Below are 18,922 nucleotides of genomic sequence, written 5' to 3'. Positions count from 1 at the left end.
AGGGCTGGGGAAGCCGACGTCCTCCCGTCTTTCCTCCTGTCCAGCAGCCAGTGCCCTGAAGCACAGCGCGAGTTGTTAGTGACTCGGAGCGCCTGCCGGCGTCCACGTGTGCGCCGGGAGTTGTAAAGTGAGTTACTGAAACAGCGAGGCGGGAAGCCCGGCCGAGATAGTAAGGAGCATCGTTCCGGGGAGCCCGGGCCCGGGCTGACGCCCCAAAAGGCCGCCTTCGGCGTGTGCGAGCGCTACCGGCTCTCGGCCGCGGCCTTCAGCATCCTCACTTCGCTCCCCTTCCTCCGAAGTTGCGGAGGTGCCGGGAAGAGGAGGGGCCTCGCCTCGGGCGTCCGAGTGATTGGCTGTCCGGAGGCCTTGGCGGGGGCTGTGTGGTCCAGCTCTGGTGGAGAGGGGGCGGAGCGGCCACTGCTTCACCACCACCGCCACAATCACAACCTCCGCAGCCTCGGCCGGGCTAGTCGCTCCGAGCGGGCTGCTTCCCGGGTGCCCCGTCGCGGACAGTGGGCGCCGCGCTCGGCTCTCGGCGAGGACGCCATGCCCCGCATCCGCTCATAGCCGCCGACGCCGGACCCAGAGTGCACCATCTCCCCCAAGCCGAGCTTTCGCGCTCGCGAGTCCCTCGGCCCCCACCAACCCCGCGCCACCATGCCCTCGGCAACTGCGCTCCGGGCTCTGGTGCCACTGCTGCTGCCGCCCCTGCTGCTGCTGCTGCCGCTGCCCCGCGGCGCCGGGGCGCTCGGGGGGCGCTCGGAGGCCGCCCTGGACTACTGGGCTCCGGAAGGCGAGGCGGGCGCGGAGCCGCAGCTGGAGCACTACCACGATCCGTGCAAAGCCGGTAGGTGCCGCCGCCTCGGGGCAAGTCCAGCCGAAGTTTGCATTTGAAATGCAAATGAGTGGTGGGCGAGCCTGCGCCACCGTCTCTGGGGCGGGTCTCCCCTCTCCCGGGATGTCCCCAGGTCCCCGGGAAAACAATGCCCCCGCGGAAACTGCCTAAATACCCGCGGGTCCCAGGCTCGCGGGCGCGCCGGGCAGCGGCCAGGATCGGCCCCTAGGCCAATGAGGGGTGTGAATCAGGGCGGGGGGGGGGCGCTCCGGGAGGCGGCGGGCTCCGGGGCCCCTGTCCGCCGAACGCGGAGGGCTGGAGGGGAGGCTCGGGGCTGGGCGCAGCGCTCGCAGACTCCGATTGGAGTGGCTGGCTTCGGTGTCACGGCATTCGGAAGTTTCGCACAAAGTTTCCCAAGCTCCGTAGTTCACGCTTGGAAAGAGATTTTTAAGAAGGACCGAAGAGCATCACAGCAAGCAGGAGGAACAGAGTTGCCTAGGTAGAACGCGCCGGGCTCGAGTTGCCGCTAACTTCCCCGCGGTCCTCTCCGCGCAGTCCCGCTTGGGGGTTGCCCGGGAGGGGCGGAGATGGAAGCCAGCAGGTGCTCTAATCCCATCAGGAAGCGGCTCCCCGGGACGCGCGAGACGCGCGGGCGCTGAGCGCGGTCGGCCGCAGCACTGCAGCTCCGGGATCCCTAGCGAGGTCGGCTTCTGAACCCGAATCCTTAAGGTGTCAGGCCCAGATGGGCCCAATGGCAGGTCCCGACGAGAACCGACAGGGCCATTTCCCGCCGGGACAGAGGGGTGCTTTCACTCCGCGGGTGAAGCTGGCCTCAGACCACAGCCGCTCCAGGCTGGTGGTCAGGCCCGGTGGGTAGAGTGTTTGCCTTTGAACATTGTCTGGTCCCTTCCAGTTGGCCTCTGGCAGAGCGTGGCTTCACCCTCAGGGGGTCCGGGAGCTTCCTCCCGGGCGCTACACCTACCAGGTCTGGGCCAGTTCCCTGGGCCAGCACCCCATTTTCTCACTTCCTGGAGACCTCTACCACTCTATTTCCTCATCTCTGAAGGCCCAGATTTATGGGAAAAATCTTTGCCAGTGGAATAATGATGTGGGCATTGCAGTTGTTTTTTGTTACTGTGATGGCTCTGATGCAGGTCTGGGGGGTGGGGTGCTGCATAAATCAAAACTGGAGTGAAATCTGGGGGAGATGAGGTTGGAGGACTTAGGAGTTTGTGAGGATTTTGTGATGGTTGAAGACCAAACCAGGTGTGAGTGGCCTCATCTTACCAAACAATGAAGACTCCTGCAGAATATCCACCTATTCGCTGTACCTGTGGAGCCCCTGAGCTGGGAGGGAGGCCAGAAGAATTGGTTTCAGGGTAATTCAAGATCACATTAGCAGGTAGCACTCCTGACTGTGATAGGGCGAGGGAGAAGGTCTCCAGAGCATTGTTAGGATGGTCTTGAAGAGAGGACAATGAAGCTGGGAAAATGAGATGGAAGGGCACCAACTACCAGCTGCACCTGTGGGATCCTGGACTCTGCCACTGGGCACTTGAAGCCAAGAGCTGGGAAGAGATTAGTTTGCTCCTGAATGAAAAACCCTATTAAGTTGGATGCTGGCACCTGGATTTGCAGCTGCAAATCCAAAGGTAAAAGACACAGAAATGACTAAGAGGCCTTCCTAGCCTGGTCTCAGCTTCCAGGGATCAACCCCGAGGCGTTTGCTTTAGGCTTTGGATACCCAAGTCTTGCCAAGTCTGGGACAATCTTCTAATGTGGTTTCAGACAGCTCTGTGCATCCTTCACAGCCCTTTGGATCCTCCCAACCTACCAGACTCTCCCTGAGTTGTTTTTGATGCTAAAAGCCTGTGGGGAAAGGGGGGGGGGAGGGAGGAGGGCCAATTTCCAGAAAGGGCAGTGGCCAGGGAGACCTGGGAAAGGAAGTCTCAGCCTTCCTACCTGATACTTCTCAGACCAAGGGAACAACCATCAGTCTGGAAGGCCAACAAGCAGTTTGTACTACACTAAAGTCTCAACAAAGAACACATCTCTCAGCTGGGCACTGTCCTTCCTGCATATTTATATCATACCTTTCCAGACACACACTGTATGGTCCTACCAGTCCAGTCAAATTTGACTTCCTGGCCTTTCCAGCCAGAATCTGTGCTCCTGGAACCTGACTCCGGGCTTCAAATCTCAAACTTCTCACCTATCCCTTCTCCAATGTGGGTCTTCATACTGCTTTGGATCCAGAATGGATCCAAAGGAAGATCTATTCCTGGCTTTTCAGTAACCGTCACCTTGGACAAGTCTTCTCCTCTCTGGGGATTTGTTTCATTCCTGTAAAACAAAGGATTTGTTAGGATTGCAAATCAATGGCTCTGGGGAGCTCTTCTCTTGATCCATATTCATTTTATGGACTTTATCTACTTCATATCTATGGCATTTTGAGCACTTGCCCTTTTTCCTGTTAAGTGTTCTCTGGTTCTGTGAATCTCCTGCCAGCCCAGATTTTTGAAGTTAAGCAAACTAGCACATAAGCGTGATCCCATTTACCTTGTTGCCATCTATCATCACCATTTTATCACTTCAGTTTGGAAGTGCCTGCCTGCCTTCATCATTTTAATGTATTTTTTTAAAACATGTTAGCATAAATTAATTGTACAAAGGGGTTTCATTGTGATATTTACAACGTCTATTTAAGGTACTTTGATCAAGTTCCTTCCATCTTTATTTTTTTCTTAACCCCTCTTCCCCCTGCCCCTCTTTCTTAACAATTTTTCATATAGATATATATTGTACTTTATAACATAAAACCTTCACCCTGTCACTTTTTTTCTCCCCCCCTCACTGTTTTACACATATACATACACAGAGAGAGAGCGACAGACAGACAGAGAAAGAGAAAGAGATAGAGACAGAGAGACAGAATGAGAGAGAGAGAGTCATCTCTTACAAGGGGCAGTACAGCATAACTGCCTAGAGTTGAGCTAAGGGTATATGAGTCAGGTATCAAAATTTGTCAGCATAAGGCTCAGATGCTGACATAGCACACACTGGGTTTTAAGACTGCTGCATAACTTCCTGGCAGCCAGCTTTCTTTTTTTTGGTGCTGGTACTGGTCCTTGAACTTGGGACCTTATACTTTTGCTTGACTTTTTTTGTTTTATTCTGTGTGTTTTGCTCAAGGCTGGTGCTCTACCATTTTAACCAGCGTTTTGCTGTTAAATTGAAGAGGATTTGTCTGCTTGAGGCTGAATGAACTGCAGTCCTCAGATCTCAGCCTCCTGAGTAGCTAGGATTTTAGTGTGAGCCACCAGTGCTCAGAGGCCAGCTTACTTTTCAGCTGGTTGCTCAGTAATGCCCAGGGCTTTCTCCTGGCTCTGAGTCATGGGTTCAGATATGGTAAATAAAGTTTGTGGGAAACTGTTGTTTCCTCATGTGGAAACTCAATTCCTCTCCACACTTGTGGGCCTTACTTCTGTCTAGAATTCAGGGCCTCACTCCACCTTGCCATTCTCTCTACAATGTCTTACCAGTCAGGATTTTTTTTTCAAGGCCTGGGGCTTGAACTCGGGGACTAAGCACTGTCCCTGAGCTTCTTTTGCTCTACCACTTGAACCACAGCACCACTTCCAGGTTTTTCTGTGCATGTGGTACTGAGGAATCAAACCTAGGGCTTCATGCGTGCTAGGCAAGCACTCTACCACTAAGCCACATTCCCAGCCTTAGTCAGGATCTTTTGAGTTAACCCTTCTGGACCAGCTCTTGCCAGGGGCCCTCACCTTACTGATGTGAAGAAAATACTTACTTTCATGAAGTTAGGGACTTTTGTCACCTTGCCCAGGGCCTAGGTTAGCACTCAGAACATGACAGGCTCTTGTCAGTATCCACTGAATGAGATTGTGGTGGTGGTGGTGGTGTGTGTGTATGTGTGCATGTGTGTGAGTGTAAGTGATGTTGGCCTTACGTGGATTGGGTCTCAGCCCTGGCCAGAGGACTACAGACCTTACAAGTGCCCTGAGTTAGGGAGACTTGGGAGAGGGGGACTTTCCAGTGTTTCCAGCTTTCACGACAGGGTCAGGAACCCCAGTTTCCTAAGCAGAATTGAGGCTCATATGGCATCTCCTGGGAGCTTAATTTCCTGGTGTCCCTCATCTGACCCCCATGAAACTCCCACACCTGGTAAAGGTAGGTGGCATATTTACATCTTTGTTTTCATCCCCAGGTACCCTTGCTGATACGCAGGTGCTGATTTAATGGAGTTACAATATATCTCATCATGGGCTGAGAATTATCTCTTTCCCAGTCTCTAGGAAGGAGCATCCTTTAATCCACCTCTGCCCTCCCATAGTTTAGTACCCAGAGTGTACTGGGGAAGAGTGTGAGCGGGCTAAGAGCACAGTGCCAGACTTGAATTCAAACTCTGTTTCTTTGCAAGGCTTGTGACCTCAGGGAAGTTACTTGACCTCTGTGGGCCTTCAAACCCAGGTTTCAGAGTACTATAAGGGTTACACGATACAGGCTTACCAACTTCAGAGCAGTCAGCAGGTCCTCAGTGACTGATATTTACATCAGCAGAGTAAGACAGCAGGTGCTCCCAAACACTTCCTGAAATCATCTGTTGGAACCCTATGGGAGAACTTTGAATTTTTTGCAATAAATGATTTCATCTAGTATAATTAGACTTAGGAATTTTCATTTTCAAACCTGACCACTGTGGTTAAACAGGGTCTCAAAAGTAAGTGAAAAGCTAGATGTGGTGGCTCAAGCTTGTAATCCTAACTTCTTGAGAGGTAGAGATGAAGGGCAGCGATCATGGTTCGAGGCCAGTCTTCACATAAAAGTTTGCTCTTGCAAAATGGTCTCTCAACTAGGGTTGGGAATTTCACTCAGTGGAAGAGTGATGAGTTCAGTCCTCAGTGCTGAAAAAAAAATGTTTGCAAGACTCCATCTCAGGTAGTGTTGAGAGTGGTTGCACATGCCTGTTATCCTCACTATTGGCTTGATACAGTGGCCTGCACCTGTCATCCCCAGTGACTTGGAGAAGCACAGATCACAGCTCAGACTGGCCTGGTCATAAAGCCAGACCCTATATAAAAAATAACTAACAAGAAAAGGAGCTGGAAGCATGACTCCGGTGTAGATCACCTGCCTGAAAATCTGAAGCCCTGAGTGTAATCCCTAGAACTGAAAAAAGGGAAGGTCACATTTTATAGATTATGAGATATACTTCAATAGCGATGCTTACAAAATAAAAGAAGGCTAAGCACAATGGCTCATGCCTGTAATTCCAGCTATTCAAGAGAAGAAGCTTAGGAGAATTGGAGGCCAGCTCAACCAGTATCTAAGCACATTGGCCTATGTCTGTCATCCCAGCTACATGGGAAGTATAAATAGAAGGATCATGATTCTGGCTACCCTCCTCCCCTTTCACCCCTCCCCCCCAAAGTGAAACTCAGTTAAATACAAAAACTGCTGGGTGTATGTGAATTATGTGGTAGAACACCTGTGTAGCAAGTGCAAGACACTGTGTTCAATCCCCAGGGCCAGCCCTTGCCAGGCTGAGACACCAGTATGGGTGAGGAGGTGTGGTACATGTGTCCTTCACCTGCCAAGCTGAACCCAGGGCTCCAAGAGTAGTGAAGTGGGCATGTCTGGGAAAGACTGAGCTGGAGATCACATCAGACCCCTTGTGGATGTGGCTGCTCTAGGAATTGATCCATAGCAAGAACCTCATTTGAGGGACCCTCTCAGCCAGCCACAGAGCAGACAGGCTGCTCTGATGGTTGCTGTTTTGCATATGGGGAAACGGGGCTTCAGGATGGACTTGCTGCCTCATCTTAATGCCCCTTTGGATTTTCCACTCCATCTCTATGGACCAGAGCCCACATTCAGTAGGCAGAAAAGTCCACAGTGCTGTCATCAAAGCAAGGGCTTCACATCTGCCATCAGTGGAACCCACTTTTCGTTTTCTCCTGCCAGGAGGGGCAGTGATCAGTGTTGAACACTTATCCTTTTCTCCTCTGTCCAGCGCGGTGAGAGAAGGTAGAGAGGGATGATGTGATGGCAGAGACACCCACAAAGGCCCTAGATCTGCAGCTCCTGGCATGCATGGGCTCTGCCCAGGAGCTGAAGCATCTAAGAGTTTGTCAGACATCAGCACCGCTCCCTGGTGCTTCCCACCCAGGCTGGGCATAGCTGGCTCTGGATGGAAGCCAGATGTAGACAGGTCTGCAGGATGTCTTGTTCCATAGCACCTCCATGGTCAGTTCTGGACTTCTAGCTGATGCCTGCCTTTTCATGCTCTTGGGCATTGTTATGGTTCTGTTTTAGCTCAAGCTGACCTAGGTTTTCCTTTTGCAGCTCTGTCACTTACTAACTGCAAAATGCTGAGCAGGTCCTCAACCTTTAGAGCCATGGTTTCCTTATCTATACAATGTGGTTAATAGAAACCCTCATACCAGACTCTTTCTATATTAAAGACCCTTGATAATGTGCCTAGCAAAGAGAGGTGCTTGGTAAATATGAAATACTGCTAGACTTGTGGCCCCTGAAGAACCTATCATGTCCCCCAAACCATTATGTGTGTGGATTAAGCTATGTGAACAGTAATGTTTCCTGATCCTGTGGGACAGTTGGAATGAAGCATGTAGAATCTCTACCTACCACCTGGGTTCAAATCCTGACTTGGCCATTAATAGCTGTAGGATCCTAAGCCACCCTGCTCAAGCTTGCTCAACTCAGTTCTTAGATATTAATATTTACCACATAGTTACTATGATGACTTAAGAGAGTTCATCTAGACAAAACACAGAATAATGCCTGGAACATGATAGAAATGAAGTAGCACTATTGTCTTTGTTAATATCATCCCATAGAAATCCAATGAGCTTTCCAAGTGGCAGGAAACCTATTATCTGAACAACCAAAGTCAGGTGACTTTTTTTGGAGGGGGGGGTGCTAATCCTGGGGCTTGAACTCAGAGTCTGAGTGCTGTCTCTGAACTTCGTGGCTAAAGGCTAGCAATTTACCACTTGAGCCACAGCTCTATTTCTGTTTTGTTTTATTTTGAGGTTAATTGGAGATAAGAGTCTCACAGACTTTCCTGCCTGGGCTGGCTTCCAATCGTGATTCTCAGATCTCAGCCTGCTGAATAGCTAGGATTACAGGCATGAACCACCCATGCTTGGCAAGAGTTCTAGGTTTTCTTTCTTTCTTTCTTTCTTCCTTTCTTTCTTTCTTTCTTTCTTTCTTTCTTTCTTTCTTTCTTTCTTTCTTTCTTTCTTTCTTTCTTTCTTTCTTCCTTCCTTCCTTCCTGTCTATCTTTTCTTTCTTTTTCTTCTTTTTTTTTTTTTTTTGTCGGTCATAGGGCTTGAACTCTGGGCCTGAACACTGTCCCTCAGCTCTTCAGCTCAAGGCTAGTGCCCTACCACTTGAGCAACTGCACCACTTCCTGTTTCCTGAGTGGTTTGTTGGAGATAAGAGTCTCACGGAGTTTCCTGCCCTGGATGACTTTGAACGGTGATCCTCAGATCTCAGCCTCCTGAGTAGCTAGGATTACAGGCGTGAACCATCGGCACCCAGCCAAGTTCTGGGTTTTCTAACTTTATAGATAGCTTCTCAATGTGAGGAAACCTTGAAGAGATGTGGGAGGATTGCTGGGCTGCAGGCTCCTCCCAGCCACTCTTTGCTAAGTGGTGTTCCTATGATGTCAGGCTTCTAAAGAACAGAGGTATCAGTGAGATTGGGGTCTATTATATCACATTAATGATGCTGCTCATTCCTTCCAATAGAAACCTTGTCAATCAAACTGTGGGTCCCTAATCCATTGCCTTCTCAGCCTTCACCATGCTTCTCAAGTGGAAGAACAAGACACAATCTCCCACAACAGTGCTGTCAAGCTTCCCGCCCTGACAAATGCTTTTCAAAGCTCCTTCCTCTGTTTGTCTCCCAGACAGGCCATCAGAGTATGCAGATGCTCCCAGGACAAGCCTTGGGCTTGTGTGATCTCATAGCCTTACAGGTCATGATCTGGGTGCTTACAAAGGAAGAGCCTTCAGCTTTTCTCAGCTCTCTCCACCCATACTTGGGAAGTATTTCTATTGTTCTTAGACTGAAGACCATATTTGTGTCTATATTCTCCACCTTTCTCTGTACTGTATCTAAGAACCTTACAAGGATGACAGAATCCTGGCCTTCACGGTGTTCTCCATCCCAGAGCCCAGCTAATACTACAAGGTGTTGAAATTTATCCCTCTGCTTCCAGAAGGCCAGGGAAATGCATGGGTGTGAAGTCAGTGCAGAGCTTACAAGGTCCAGTTTCCTAAAGAGGCTCATGTTCAAAAGAGCAGAAACAGTGAAATATCCTGTTCAAGCCCACAGCATGTAGCCAGCCCATCTCTTCTTGTGTAACCAGTGTAACTAGTAATCAAATTTCCTTACTTCTCTAAGACTCACTTGCCTTATTTGGGGAATGGGGATGATATTAAAACCCATCATATAAGCTGGCGGTGGTGGCTCATGCCTGTAATCCTAGTGACTCAGGAAGCCGAGATCTGATGATCAAGGTTCAAAGCCAGCCTGGGCCAGAAAGTCTGTGAGACTTTTATCTCCATTTAACCACCCAAAAGCCAGAAATGGAGCAGTAGTTCAAGTGGTAGAGCATTAACCTTGAGCACAAAAACTCAGGGACAGTGCCTAGGCTCTGAGTTCAAGCCCCAGAACAGGCATAACAACAAAACTCACATTATGTAGGTTTGCTTAAAGATTAAATATGGCAGATAGTATGAAGTATTTCACATACTGTAATTGTTAGCTCTTCTTGCTATTATGATGATTCTTGTTATGTTCTCCTTTAAGTGACAATCTCAGTGGCCTCATATTGTATATTTATCTTTGCCTCTCAGGGCTGCAAAGAGTTCTCTTGGGATACATAGCACATGGCAGGTGATAATATTTGGTTCCATTGCTTTCTAGCTCTCACTTGAGAAGCAGGGAGAGGGTGAGAGATAAACTGCAGCCATAGTATAAGAGGTTTTTTCTGGGACCTGTTCAGCCTGCTCATAATCCAGTTCTGCCTGGATGCAAACATAGCAACAGGAACCCAGCTTTCCTGCTGATTGGTTACAGACTAGCTGTGACCACACCACCTTCTAACTGTTCCTGCCAATTACCAATAACTATTCGCAGGCTTGCCTGTGTGAGCACTTGAGTGTTGGTGTTCAGTCCTGAGTCTTTGCCTGCTCTGTCAGCTGGGCCACTTCAGCTTCATCCTGCAATTTACACGCGTTCTTTCCCTTCCACCCATCTGGGTTACTGGCTGGAGTTTATGGATCCTCTGAGCTGATCCCTTACAGGAACAACCTCCAGCCACCTACCTCCTTAACTCTTTTTTTTTTCATGTCCCTGGGTTAAGGAACCTGCCTGTTGCCCATTCTGTTCTTGAAGTACTAGGTCCTTGGTCACAGGTGCCAGACTGCTAGTCTACTCAGGTACTTAAACCAGAATCTTCATTCTCAAACTGCTCACCTGACTCTCCTTGACTACTGTCAAGCAGCCCAACCCCAGTCCTGCCAGTTCTGCTTCCCTAATTGAACCCATCAACTTCTCTCCATCTTTATCACTGCCATTTGGTCTAAGCCCTTGTTGGCTCCCTGATGGGCTCCTACATGGGTGCCTGAGCTGCTCTTCCCCTTGCTACTTTTGCCTCCCCAAATCTGTTTTGCATGTGACAAGCAGTGAGAGATCTGGAGTCACGTGTGAGCAGTTTACACAGGCAGACCTGTTCAGGACCCCACGTAACTCCCTCTGTACCCTCCCTCTGTACCCTCCCTCTGTACCCTCCCTCTGAACCCTCCCTCTGTACCCTCCCTCTGTACCCTCCCTCTGAACCCTCCCTCTGTACCCTCCCTCTGAACCCTCCCTCTGTACGCTCCCTCTGAACCCTCCCTCTGTACGCTCCCTCTGGTCACCTCATGCTGTTACACTGTTCCTCTCCTCACCTTCCACCTCACGTACCTTCTTTCTCCTGCCTGGGAAGGTCTCAGGACTCCATGATTTCAGCTTGTCTGCCATTTCCCAGCCACTATGTCAATCCAGTCTCTTCTCTTAGTATTGAATTGCACCTTCATTTTTCTGTATGAAGCTTTTTAACTCCTAAGACTGGGTAGTTGGTGGGATAGCTTGCTCAGTGACTGCCTCCATGTTGGACAAATGAGCTTCCAGGTTTAGAAACTGGACTCTGGTTTCTCATCCCCAGCACAGGGCCAGAACCTGGTGGGTGCTTAGCCAATACTTCTCAAATGAAAATTTGAATAACTGAGATTCAGAAACCATAGGCATCCAGAAAAGATAGCAACCACCATAGGACAACCTCCTGGCAGAGGAGCGTGAAGCCCGGGGTGGGCCTGAAAAGAGGGATGGGATTTGAAGAAATTGAGATGCAGGGGAAAACACTTCAGGAAGAATGGTCATGGTCAGGCAAAGAGATGCTTGGACTTTGTTTGGAGCCAGGGTTTTCTTTGGTTTAGTCTGGACAATGATAGAGACAAATCTGAAATCAGTGTGGCACAGTGAATGTCAAAGTGATACATTTGAAATGTATCCCTAAGGAAAAAGGAAGCTGTTGATAACTTTTGAGCAGAGAACTGTTATGATCATATACAATGCTTAGGATCTATGGAAGCAGGGACCAAGTGACCACCAGTGCATCTAGCCCTGGGAACATGAGGGCTAGAAAGGGTGAGGAACAGGACAGAAGTTCTGTGTGGAGAGCTGCACCGCGCCTTAAGGTCAAGTTAGAAACATGAATGAGGTCACCCAGACGTGGTCAGCAAGCATTGGGGTGCCTGGGATGGAGATAGAAATTTTTTTGTCAGTCATGGGGGCCTAACTCTGGGACTGGGTGCTGTCCCTCAGCTCTTCAGCTCAAGTCTAGTGCTCTACCACTTGAGCCATAGCTCCACTTCCAGCTTTTACTGCTTATGTGGTACTGAGGAATCAAACCCAGGGCTTCGTGCATTCAAGGCAAGCATTCTACCACTGAGTCACCTTCCCAGCCCAAGATAGACATGTTCTGTGTGCACGTAGGTACCTATAACTTAGACAGGAAGGAAGACTGTATTTTAATCTGACACTTTTCCATTCATTCAATTGATAGAGTGCCTGCCTAGCAAAAAGTGCAAGACTCTGATTTCAATCCTCAGTACTACCAAATCTATTTATGTATATGTGTGTGTGCATAGATAGATAGATAAAGATATATATGCTCAAGAAAAATACATTCAAGAAATCTATATCTAAGAAAGCTCTATCTGTCTATATCTATTTAGGAAAATACATAAAGGAATGAAAGTAGCTGCTGTTGATATTCTTCCAGATTTTTTCTGTGTACATTTGTTGTTTTTTTTTTTGACCCCTTGAATATACCAGACCTATCTGCTTTGAACTTTCTTCCAGTCCATCTTCTCTTAGAACCATGAAGCTATCTGTGATGCCAAAGATATGTATGTAATAAATGTACTTGTAGAGCATTGGTTCCAGCTGTTCTATCCAGCTGCATAGATGCATCATCATTTACTTGACCGGTGTCCTTTGTGAGACAGACAGATCCCCCCCCCCATCTTTGGATCTACCAAATTTAATCACTTTGTTTGCTAGTCAAGGGGATTGACTAGTAAAGGTGGTAAAGAGAACTGTAAAGAAAACAGGAATGCAGGTGTAAGGGGCCACTACTAGGAAAGGAGGGAATCTAAAATGTACCTGCCTGAGGTGGTGTGGAGGCAGCTGTGAGAGGTTCAGGAAGTTCACAGAGGTACACTGGTCTCCACTTGCCTGCCCGAGAGACACCCAGTGGTTGCTGAAACCCAACCCCATTCAGTACTAAACCCAGCAGCATTGCTACGTAGTAGCACAGCTAATTTGTCCTTCTGGTTTTGTTGTCTTTCTGTTTGGGGCAATACTGGTATTTGAACCTAGAGACTTGCTTGTGTTTGTTAGGAAGGTGTTCTACCACTTGATTCACACAACAGCCAACTCCTTCTGTGTGGTGTTTGTGTGTGTGTGTGTGTGTGTGTGTGTGTGTGTGTGTGTGTGTGTGTGTGTGTGTGTGTGTGTGTGTATGTGTGTGTGTGTGTGTCAGTAATGGGGCTTGAACTCAGCGTCTGGGTGCTATCCCTTAGATTTTTCACTCAAAGCTGGTACTCTACCCTTGAGCCACAGCTCTGCATCTGGCTTTTTGGTGGTTAATTGGAGATAAGACTCCCAGACTTTTCTACCTGGTCTGGCTTTGCACCACGATCCTCAGATCCCAGATCCTCAGATCCTGAGTAGCTAGAACTTCAAGTATGAGCCCCAGGCACTTGGCACTCCTGTGCTTTATGCTCTAGTCCTCTCCTTGATCATGGGTCTTATGCTTTGACATCGTTGTTTTGTAAAATAAGAATTATGCAACACAGACAATGTGACCCAGTGTCAGTTCATCTGCAAACGAAGGCTGCTAAGTGACTAACACACAGGTAATATGGATGACGTGGACGCTTGTAAAGAGCTCAGTCAGGGTGTGCTTACGCAAGGTTTCATGGTGGTATTCAGAGCAGTACACAAGTGAAATGTGTGAATTGTCTCTTCCTGGAACTTTCCAGTGAATGTTTTCAGACCACAGTTGACTGTGGGAACTGAAGTGAAGGTTAGCGAGACCATGTAGGAGGAGGAAGAGCAGGAGGAGGATCCCCACTGGACTGTGGGAAAGGCTTGGCTATGGAGAACTGCCAGTGAGACTGGCAAAGCTCTGAAAGGACCAAAGCACCCAAGGTTCCTGTGCCGCTGGCAGCCACTCAGCACAAGAAAGAGGAGACCACTGTCCTTCCTCTTGCAGGGGCCCTCCAATGCCCTCCAGGTGAGAAGGGAGAAGTGTTTACAGGGACCAACTCCAGTATCAGAGCATGGGGACACAGGGTGGCTTGGAGGCTGAAAGGTAGTTTATATCAGTAGCTAAGGAGTTGGCTTAAGTGGAGGTCTGTATTCTCACATCAGAGTCTAGAAGTCTGCAATCCAGGGCCAGTGCGGCAGTTCTTTCTTTTCTCTTTTCCTCACCTCCAGGGTGAGGCTCCTCCCAGTTTGTCACTCATTCTCCCTAGGAGTAGCCTCATCATGGTCCAAGATGATATCCAGAACTCACATGATCATGTCATCACAAGCATGATCTCAACATGAGCAAAGGACAGCCAGGTATGGTGACACATACCTGTAATCCCAGCACCCAGGAAGCTGAGGCAGAGGGATTGGGAGTTAGAAATCAGTATGGGCTTCCATAAGATGCTTTCTCAAGGAGCCAAGAAAAGTGAGGAGAAGAGACAAAAAAAAACCCCACAAACAAACAAGCAAAAACCACAACATGTGAGAGGCTTCCCTGGAGCTGCCATTTATCCTGTACACATAATCTCATTGGGCCAAACTTAGTCACATGGACATGGGTCTGCAAGATGGTACTTCTGGAGGACCTAGAACTGAACAGAGGCTCTATTCTTGTGGAAGAAGAGAATGAGAGAACTTGTGGGAAGTTGGCAATCTCCACCACAATAGGCTACCATCTGTTGGACCTTTAAGCAGAAAATCGAGGTGATAAAAACAAGCCACCTTTTTCCTGGAAGTTAATCAGCTACATAATGTAAGTGGTTGAAAAGTTGGAGCTGGAAGGAATAGCCATTATGTTTTTCAAGTTTCTGATGAGACCTCAAAGCCCAGAGGGGCCATAACTGGTCCCAGGTCAGATGGAGAGTGGTGGACCTGGCTCACAGCACACCCCAGGCCTTCTCTGCTCTCCACCTACTCTATTTCCTCTTTGTGCACGATTTCGGGTCTCTAGTGGTCTCATCGTCAGCGTGAGTCATGCCCAATTGCACTTGTAATTTATTACTCTATGAAAGCTCATTGCACAGTGGAGATATTAGGGCTTATGAGATGTGCCGGGTTCTGGAATCAGCCATATAAGATGTAAAATTAGAATCCAAGAAGCTTTTGGCTTTTAGGACATGCACTGCCTCCTCGTCACCATGACTGAGCAGAGTCCCAGAGCTTGCTGTGGGAACACAGAGGTGTGAGGGAGCAGAAAGGCATATTCTGGAATCAAGCTGCCAAAATTTGCCATTTTAGGCCAAAGGAGTCATCCCCCTTCCCACTCTATTTGCCTGTGGAAATAGGGGATGGGGTTTCTTAGAACAGTTATACACGCAAGAGCCCAGCAAAAGGCAGAACTTGCCCTAAATGTTTCAGCTGAAGAGGCATTAATGATGGGACTAAAGATGCAGGGTGAAAGGAGTAAGCAAGGGAGGAAAGATCCCCAGAGACGATCCAGCTCTCTGCATGGCAGAGGAGCTGGGACAAAGCAGGGTTACTGCTAGAACCAGGTTGGAGGGAGGCTTGCTTACAGGGAGAGAGGCCAGCTGAAGGGAGGCCCACCACCATGCCTGCAGCCCTAGAGCAGAGGAGGAACATCTGGATCTCACTCAACTCTTCTCCAAGGTCTGCCTGCATCTCTACCTATTGGACATAACCAGTCGCCAGAGAAGCTAGGGCAACAGGAGCAGCTCTCCGAGCACAGAGCAGAGCAGAAAGAGTGGGAATAAGTATGCAAAGAATAACCAGGATTATAGCTCAAGCTGGGCCCCAGCTACTCATTTATATAGTGTATGAAATATGTTTAGTTATCTTTCTTTTTTTTTTTTTTTTTTTTTTTTTGTCGGTCGTGGGGCTTGAACGCTGGGCCTGGGCGCTGTCCCTCAGCTCTTCAGCTCAAGGCGAGCGCTCTACCGCTTGAGCTACAGCGCCACTTCCGGTTTTCTGGTGGTTTATTGGAGATAGGAGTCTCACGGTCTCTCCTGCCCGGTCTGGCTTTGAACCGTGATCCTCAGATCTCAGCCTCCTGAGTAGCTAGGATTACAGGCGTGAGCCACCAGCGCCCGGCAAGTTTAGTTATCTTTCTAACAGTTTGTGAGTGGCAGGTATATGGACACAAGTACTTCCCTGCCCCGACCAGTGGCAGATATGGCTGGCCTAATACCACCAGTCTCATGCATTTCTTTCTTTCTTTTTTTGGGGGGGGGTGTCTGGTCGTGGGGCCTGAACTCTGGGCCTGGGCGCTGTCCCTCAGCTCTTCAGCTCAAGGCTAGCGCTCTACCACTTGAGCCACAGCACCACTTCTGGCTTTTTTCCTTTTGCTTATGTGGTGCTGAGGAATCGAACCCAGGGCCTCAGACATGCAAGGCAAGCGCTTCTACCACTGAGCCAACTTCCCAGCCCTCATGCATTTCTTATTTAAGTTTGTTGAGCCAAGCATGCCCTGCTGTGGTAGCACCCTGCAAGTATTGGTGATCTATAGATGAAGATGAGAGGAAGGAGATCATATCTGGCTTGAAGTAGGTGGCTACCAGCTCAGGTACTAGCGAACCTCCTGGCCTATTCACAGTCAAAGCAGGAGGGGAGTGAGGTGTGGGGCGCTGAGTATTCTCTAGACCAGCTTTCTGAGGGCTCTGTAGGACCTGGCTGTGTAGGTAGGGTGCTCTCCTTGGTCCTGATCGACCTTTAGTACCAGAATCCTATCAACTCAAGGCCTGCTTGTGGTGTTTCTAAGTGAGCTTGCTCAAAACCATGAGTTCACACTTTTAAATGGCTTTGACTAGATCATCCTTAGCTGGAACAAATAAGTCATGGGCTATGAGCATTGCCGGTATGACGTAGCATGTGGATGGCAAATAGGTACTTGTGCCATTTCTGTGAATTCAGACTGGCCCTGGGTGGCAGGCACTGTGCTGAGATGGAGCCAGAGGCAGTATTGATTGAACTGATGGGACAAGAGGGCTAGAACTAATTAGAAATATTCATCCTGGAGGAGAGGGTTCAGAGGAGGCACAAGCAAGACTTTCCTACAGCCTATTTTCCTCATATGGAGAACAAGGGCATTGCTTCAGTGACCTGAATTTTTACCATCTTACCAATTCCTTGATTTGAACTTGTTTTTGTAAGTCTTCAATATAAAACTCGCAGCAAATCTGTTTGATCCAATTAAAATATTTACAACTTCCCACTCCTCTCTGCCATATGCTCGAGTAACTAAGCCATCCATCCCTCAAGAAGGCCACTTCCCCAGGAGCAGCTGGGGACCCTGGAGACAGGAGGCTTCCCATACTAAACAGATCCTTCCCATACTAAATCCCCACCCCAAGATCCCGGAGGCATGATTCACACTAGCCTGTTTCCTCTCCTCTGTCCTCCAAAAGCCAACCTCTCCCCTCCTGCTCCACAAACTCTCCTGAATGCAGACTCCTGAAATTTAGGGTCATGGTTTCAAAGTTCATGGTCCTGAGAATAAACAAAAAAACTATTGTGGTTGCATAGAGCGGTAGACCCCATTAACACCGTCCCATGAATATTTATAGCACAGAACTACAAAAGAACATAGAGGCCATATTGTATTTCCTAGAACTTTCCTTCCATGGGGTCCTTTCTCTGTGGGTCACTTTAATGTAAGCTTTGCTTATTTAGTTGCACACTTAAGCCGATTAACTTTTTACAAAAAAAAAAAAAAAACCCTCCCTGTTTGTTTGTACATACACTCCCTTGACAAAGATTCACAGAAACTGCCTTAAACCTGTTAAATCCCTTTGCTGGAACTTGAAAGGAACTAAGATGCATCTCTGGGTAGGATTTCCCTGTAATTCTCCCCACCCCTGGCCCCTCCGCCCCACCACCTCTGCCTGTTTCCTGAGAGGAATTCCAATGGTTTGAACGCTCCATATTTAGTTCCTGCCATCACCTACGCTTGTCCCTAGGTGCCTATCTGATGGCACATTAGCGAGGGCTTTCCTTGCTTTTAGAGTTGGCTTATTTTGTGGGTGGACAAATGGCAGGCCCAGGCAGATGGTGAGTGCTTGTCTAAAGGAAATCAGGGACTGCAAGAGACCATCAGCTCCATTAGTTCCTAAACTCCAGTGTGCTGTCCAGGTGGGGTGACGTGGATGTGCATTTAAAGTGTGTAGCCCAGGCATCCTGACTTCACTGGAGAAGGGCGGCAGCAGGGGGTTGGGAGGTGGGGGTGGGGAAGACCTGCAGATCTGGCTCAGATCAACACTGATTTCCACAAGTAGTCTGTGAACCACACCTCCAGTCACACTGAGCTGTCTCATGGTACTGGTGAAGGGGAAAGTTACCTGTCCAGCCTACATCCAGCTCCAGTGTAGACCATGGAGTAGGGAACTCCCTTCCCCAGCAGCCTCACTGGGGGACATTTGTGATCAGGATGCTTAGGTGGGAAGCTGAATAAAGAAAAGCGTCCACTGGCCCTCAGTGCAGTCCCAAGCCAGAAGTGTAGCCACAAGAATCAGGAAATGGCTGGTGGAGGTGAGGTGATTGATTCCGTGTGGGTTCTGGAAGGAGACTTGGGGTAGGCTATGTGGCCAGGATACACTGGGAAGGCAGAGGGCTGTTCTAGGTCATGTTGTCCAGAAGCTGGAGAACAATATCAGAAAGACCAGAGCCAGTCTTGTGGACCCCAGTTCTGCCAGATCTGGGTCAGGGGCCTGATTTCATCCCACACTGCCAGCTAACCAGCTCCCTGGAGGCTCTCGGAGTGTCCAGTGGGAGCATCATGAAGGACCCTCCGGAGCCACTCCTGCAGGCTGTCCTGTCTCAGTGCCTGCTGGGTTGCCCAGACTTTACCAGGATAGTAGTTCTAGAAAAAGAGCACTTCCTGCAGATCCCACCTGTAATCCCAATTCTAGAAGGTGGGCTGAGCTCCAGGCTTGGAGTTTAGATCCAAAAGTTCTGAGTCCAAGTCTTGCTCCTTTTCCTAGGTTTCCCACTTGGGCTGGTGGTTAGCTTCACTGTGCCTTTCTTACTTCATTAAATCCATGGGAGGTTTGTACCCTGTCTCCTCTAGGACCTCTGCAAGGAGTTTCCATTCTCTCTCTCTCCATCATTTACAAAAATACTTTGGAAGTCAGCCCCAGGCCCTGTGCTGGGAGCTGGGGGTGGGAGATATGTACATGGAAGGGATGGCAAATTGTGCAGAGACTCCTGGGAAATCTG

The 18,922-nt window shown here is 48.9% G+C and overlaps 1 protein-coding gene across 1 annotated transcript in view; it reads left to right on the top strand.

Annotated features, from left to right (window-relative positions):
- Nucleotides 1-657: 657 nt before the first annotated feature.
- Nucleotides 658-18,922, top strand: part of LOC138830113 (tolloid-like protein 2) — a 110,509-nt gene continuing 92,244 nt past the window's right edge. The window contains exon 1 of the mRNA XM_070026513.1: nt 658-847. Coding sequence (XP_069882614.1) covers nt 658-847 — 190 coding nt within the window. The remainder of the gene's footprint in view (nt 848-18,922) is intronic.

The sequence above is a fragment of the Dipodomys merriami genome, unplaced genomic scaffold (assembly GCF_024711535.1).
Source record: "Dipodomys merriami isolate MVZ:Mamm:240054 unplaced genomic scaffold, mDipMer1.0.p SCAF_184, whole genome shotgun sequence".
Classification (NCBI taxonomy): Eukaryota; Metazoa; Chordata; class Mammalia; order Rodentia; family Heteromyidae; genus Dipodomys; species Dipodomys merriami.
Note: the sequence above shows the minus strand (reverse complement) of the source record. Positions and strands in the feature narration are given on the sequence as shown.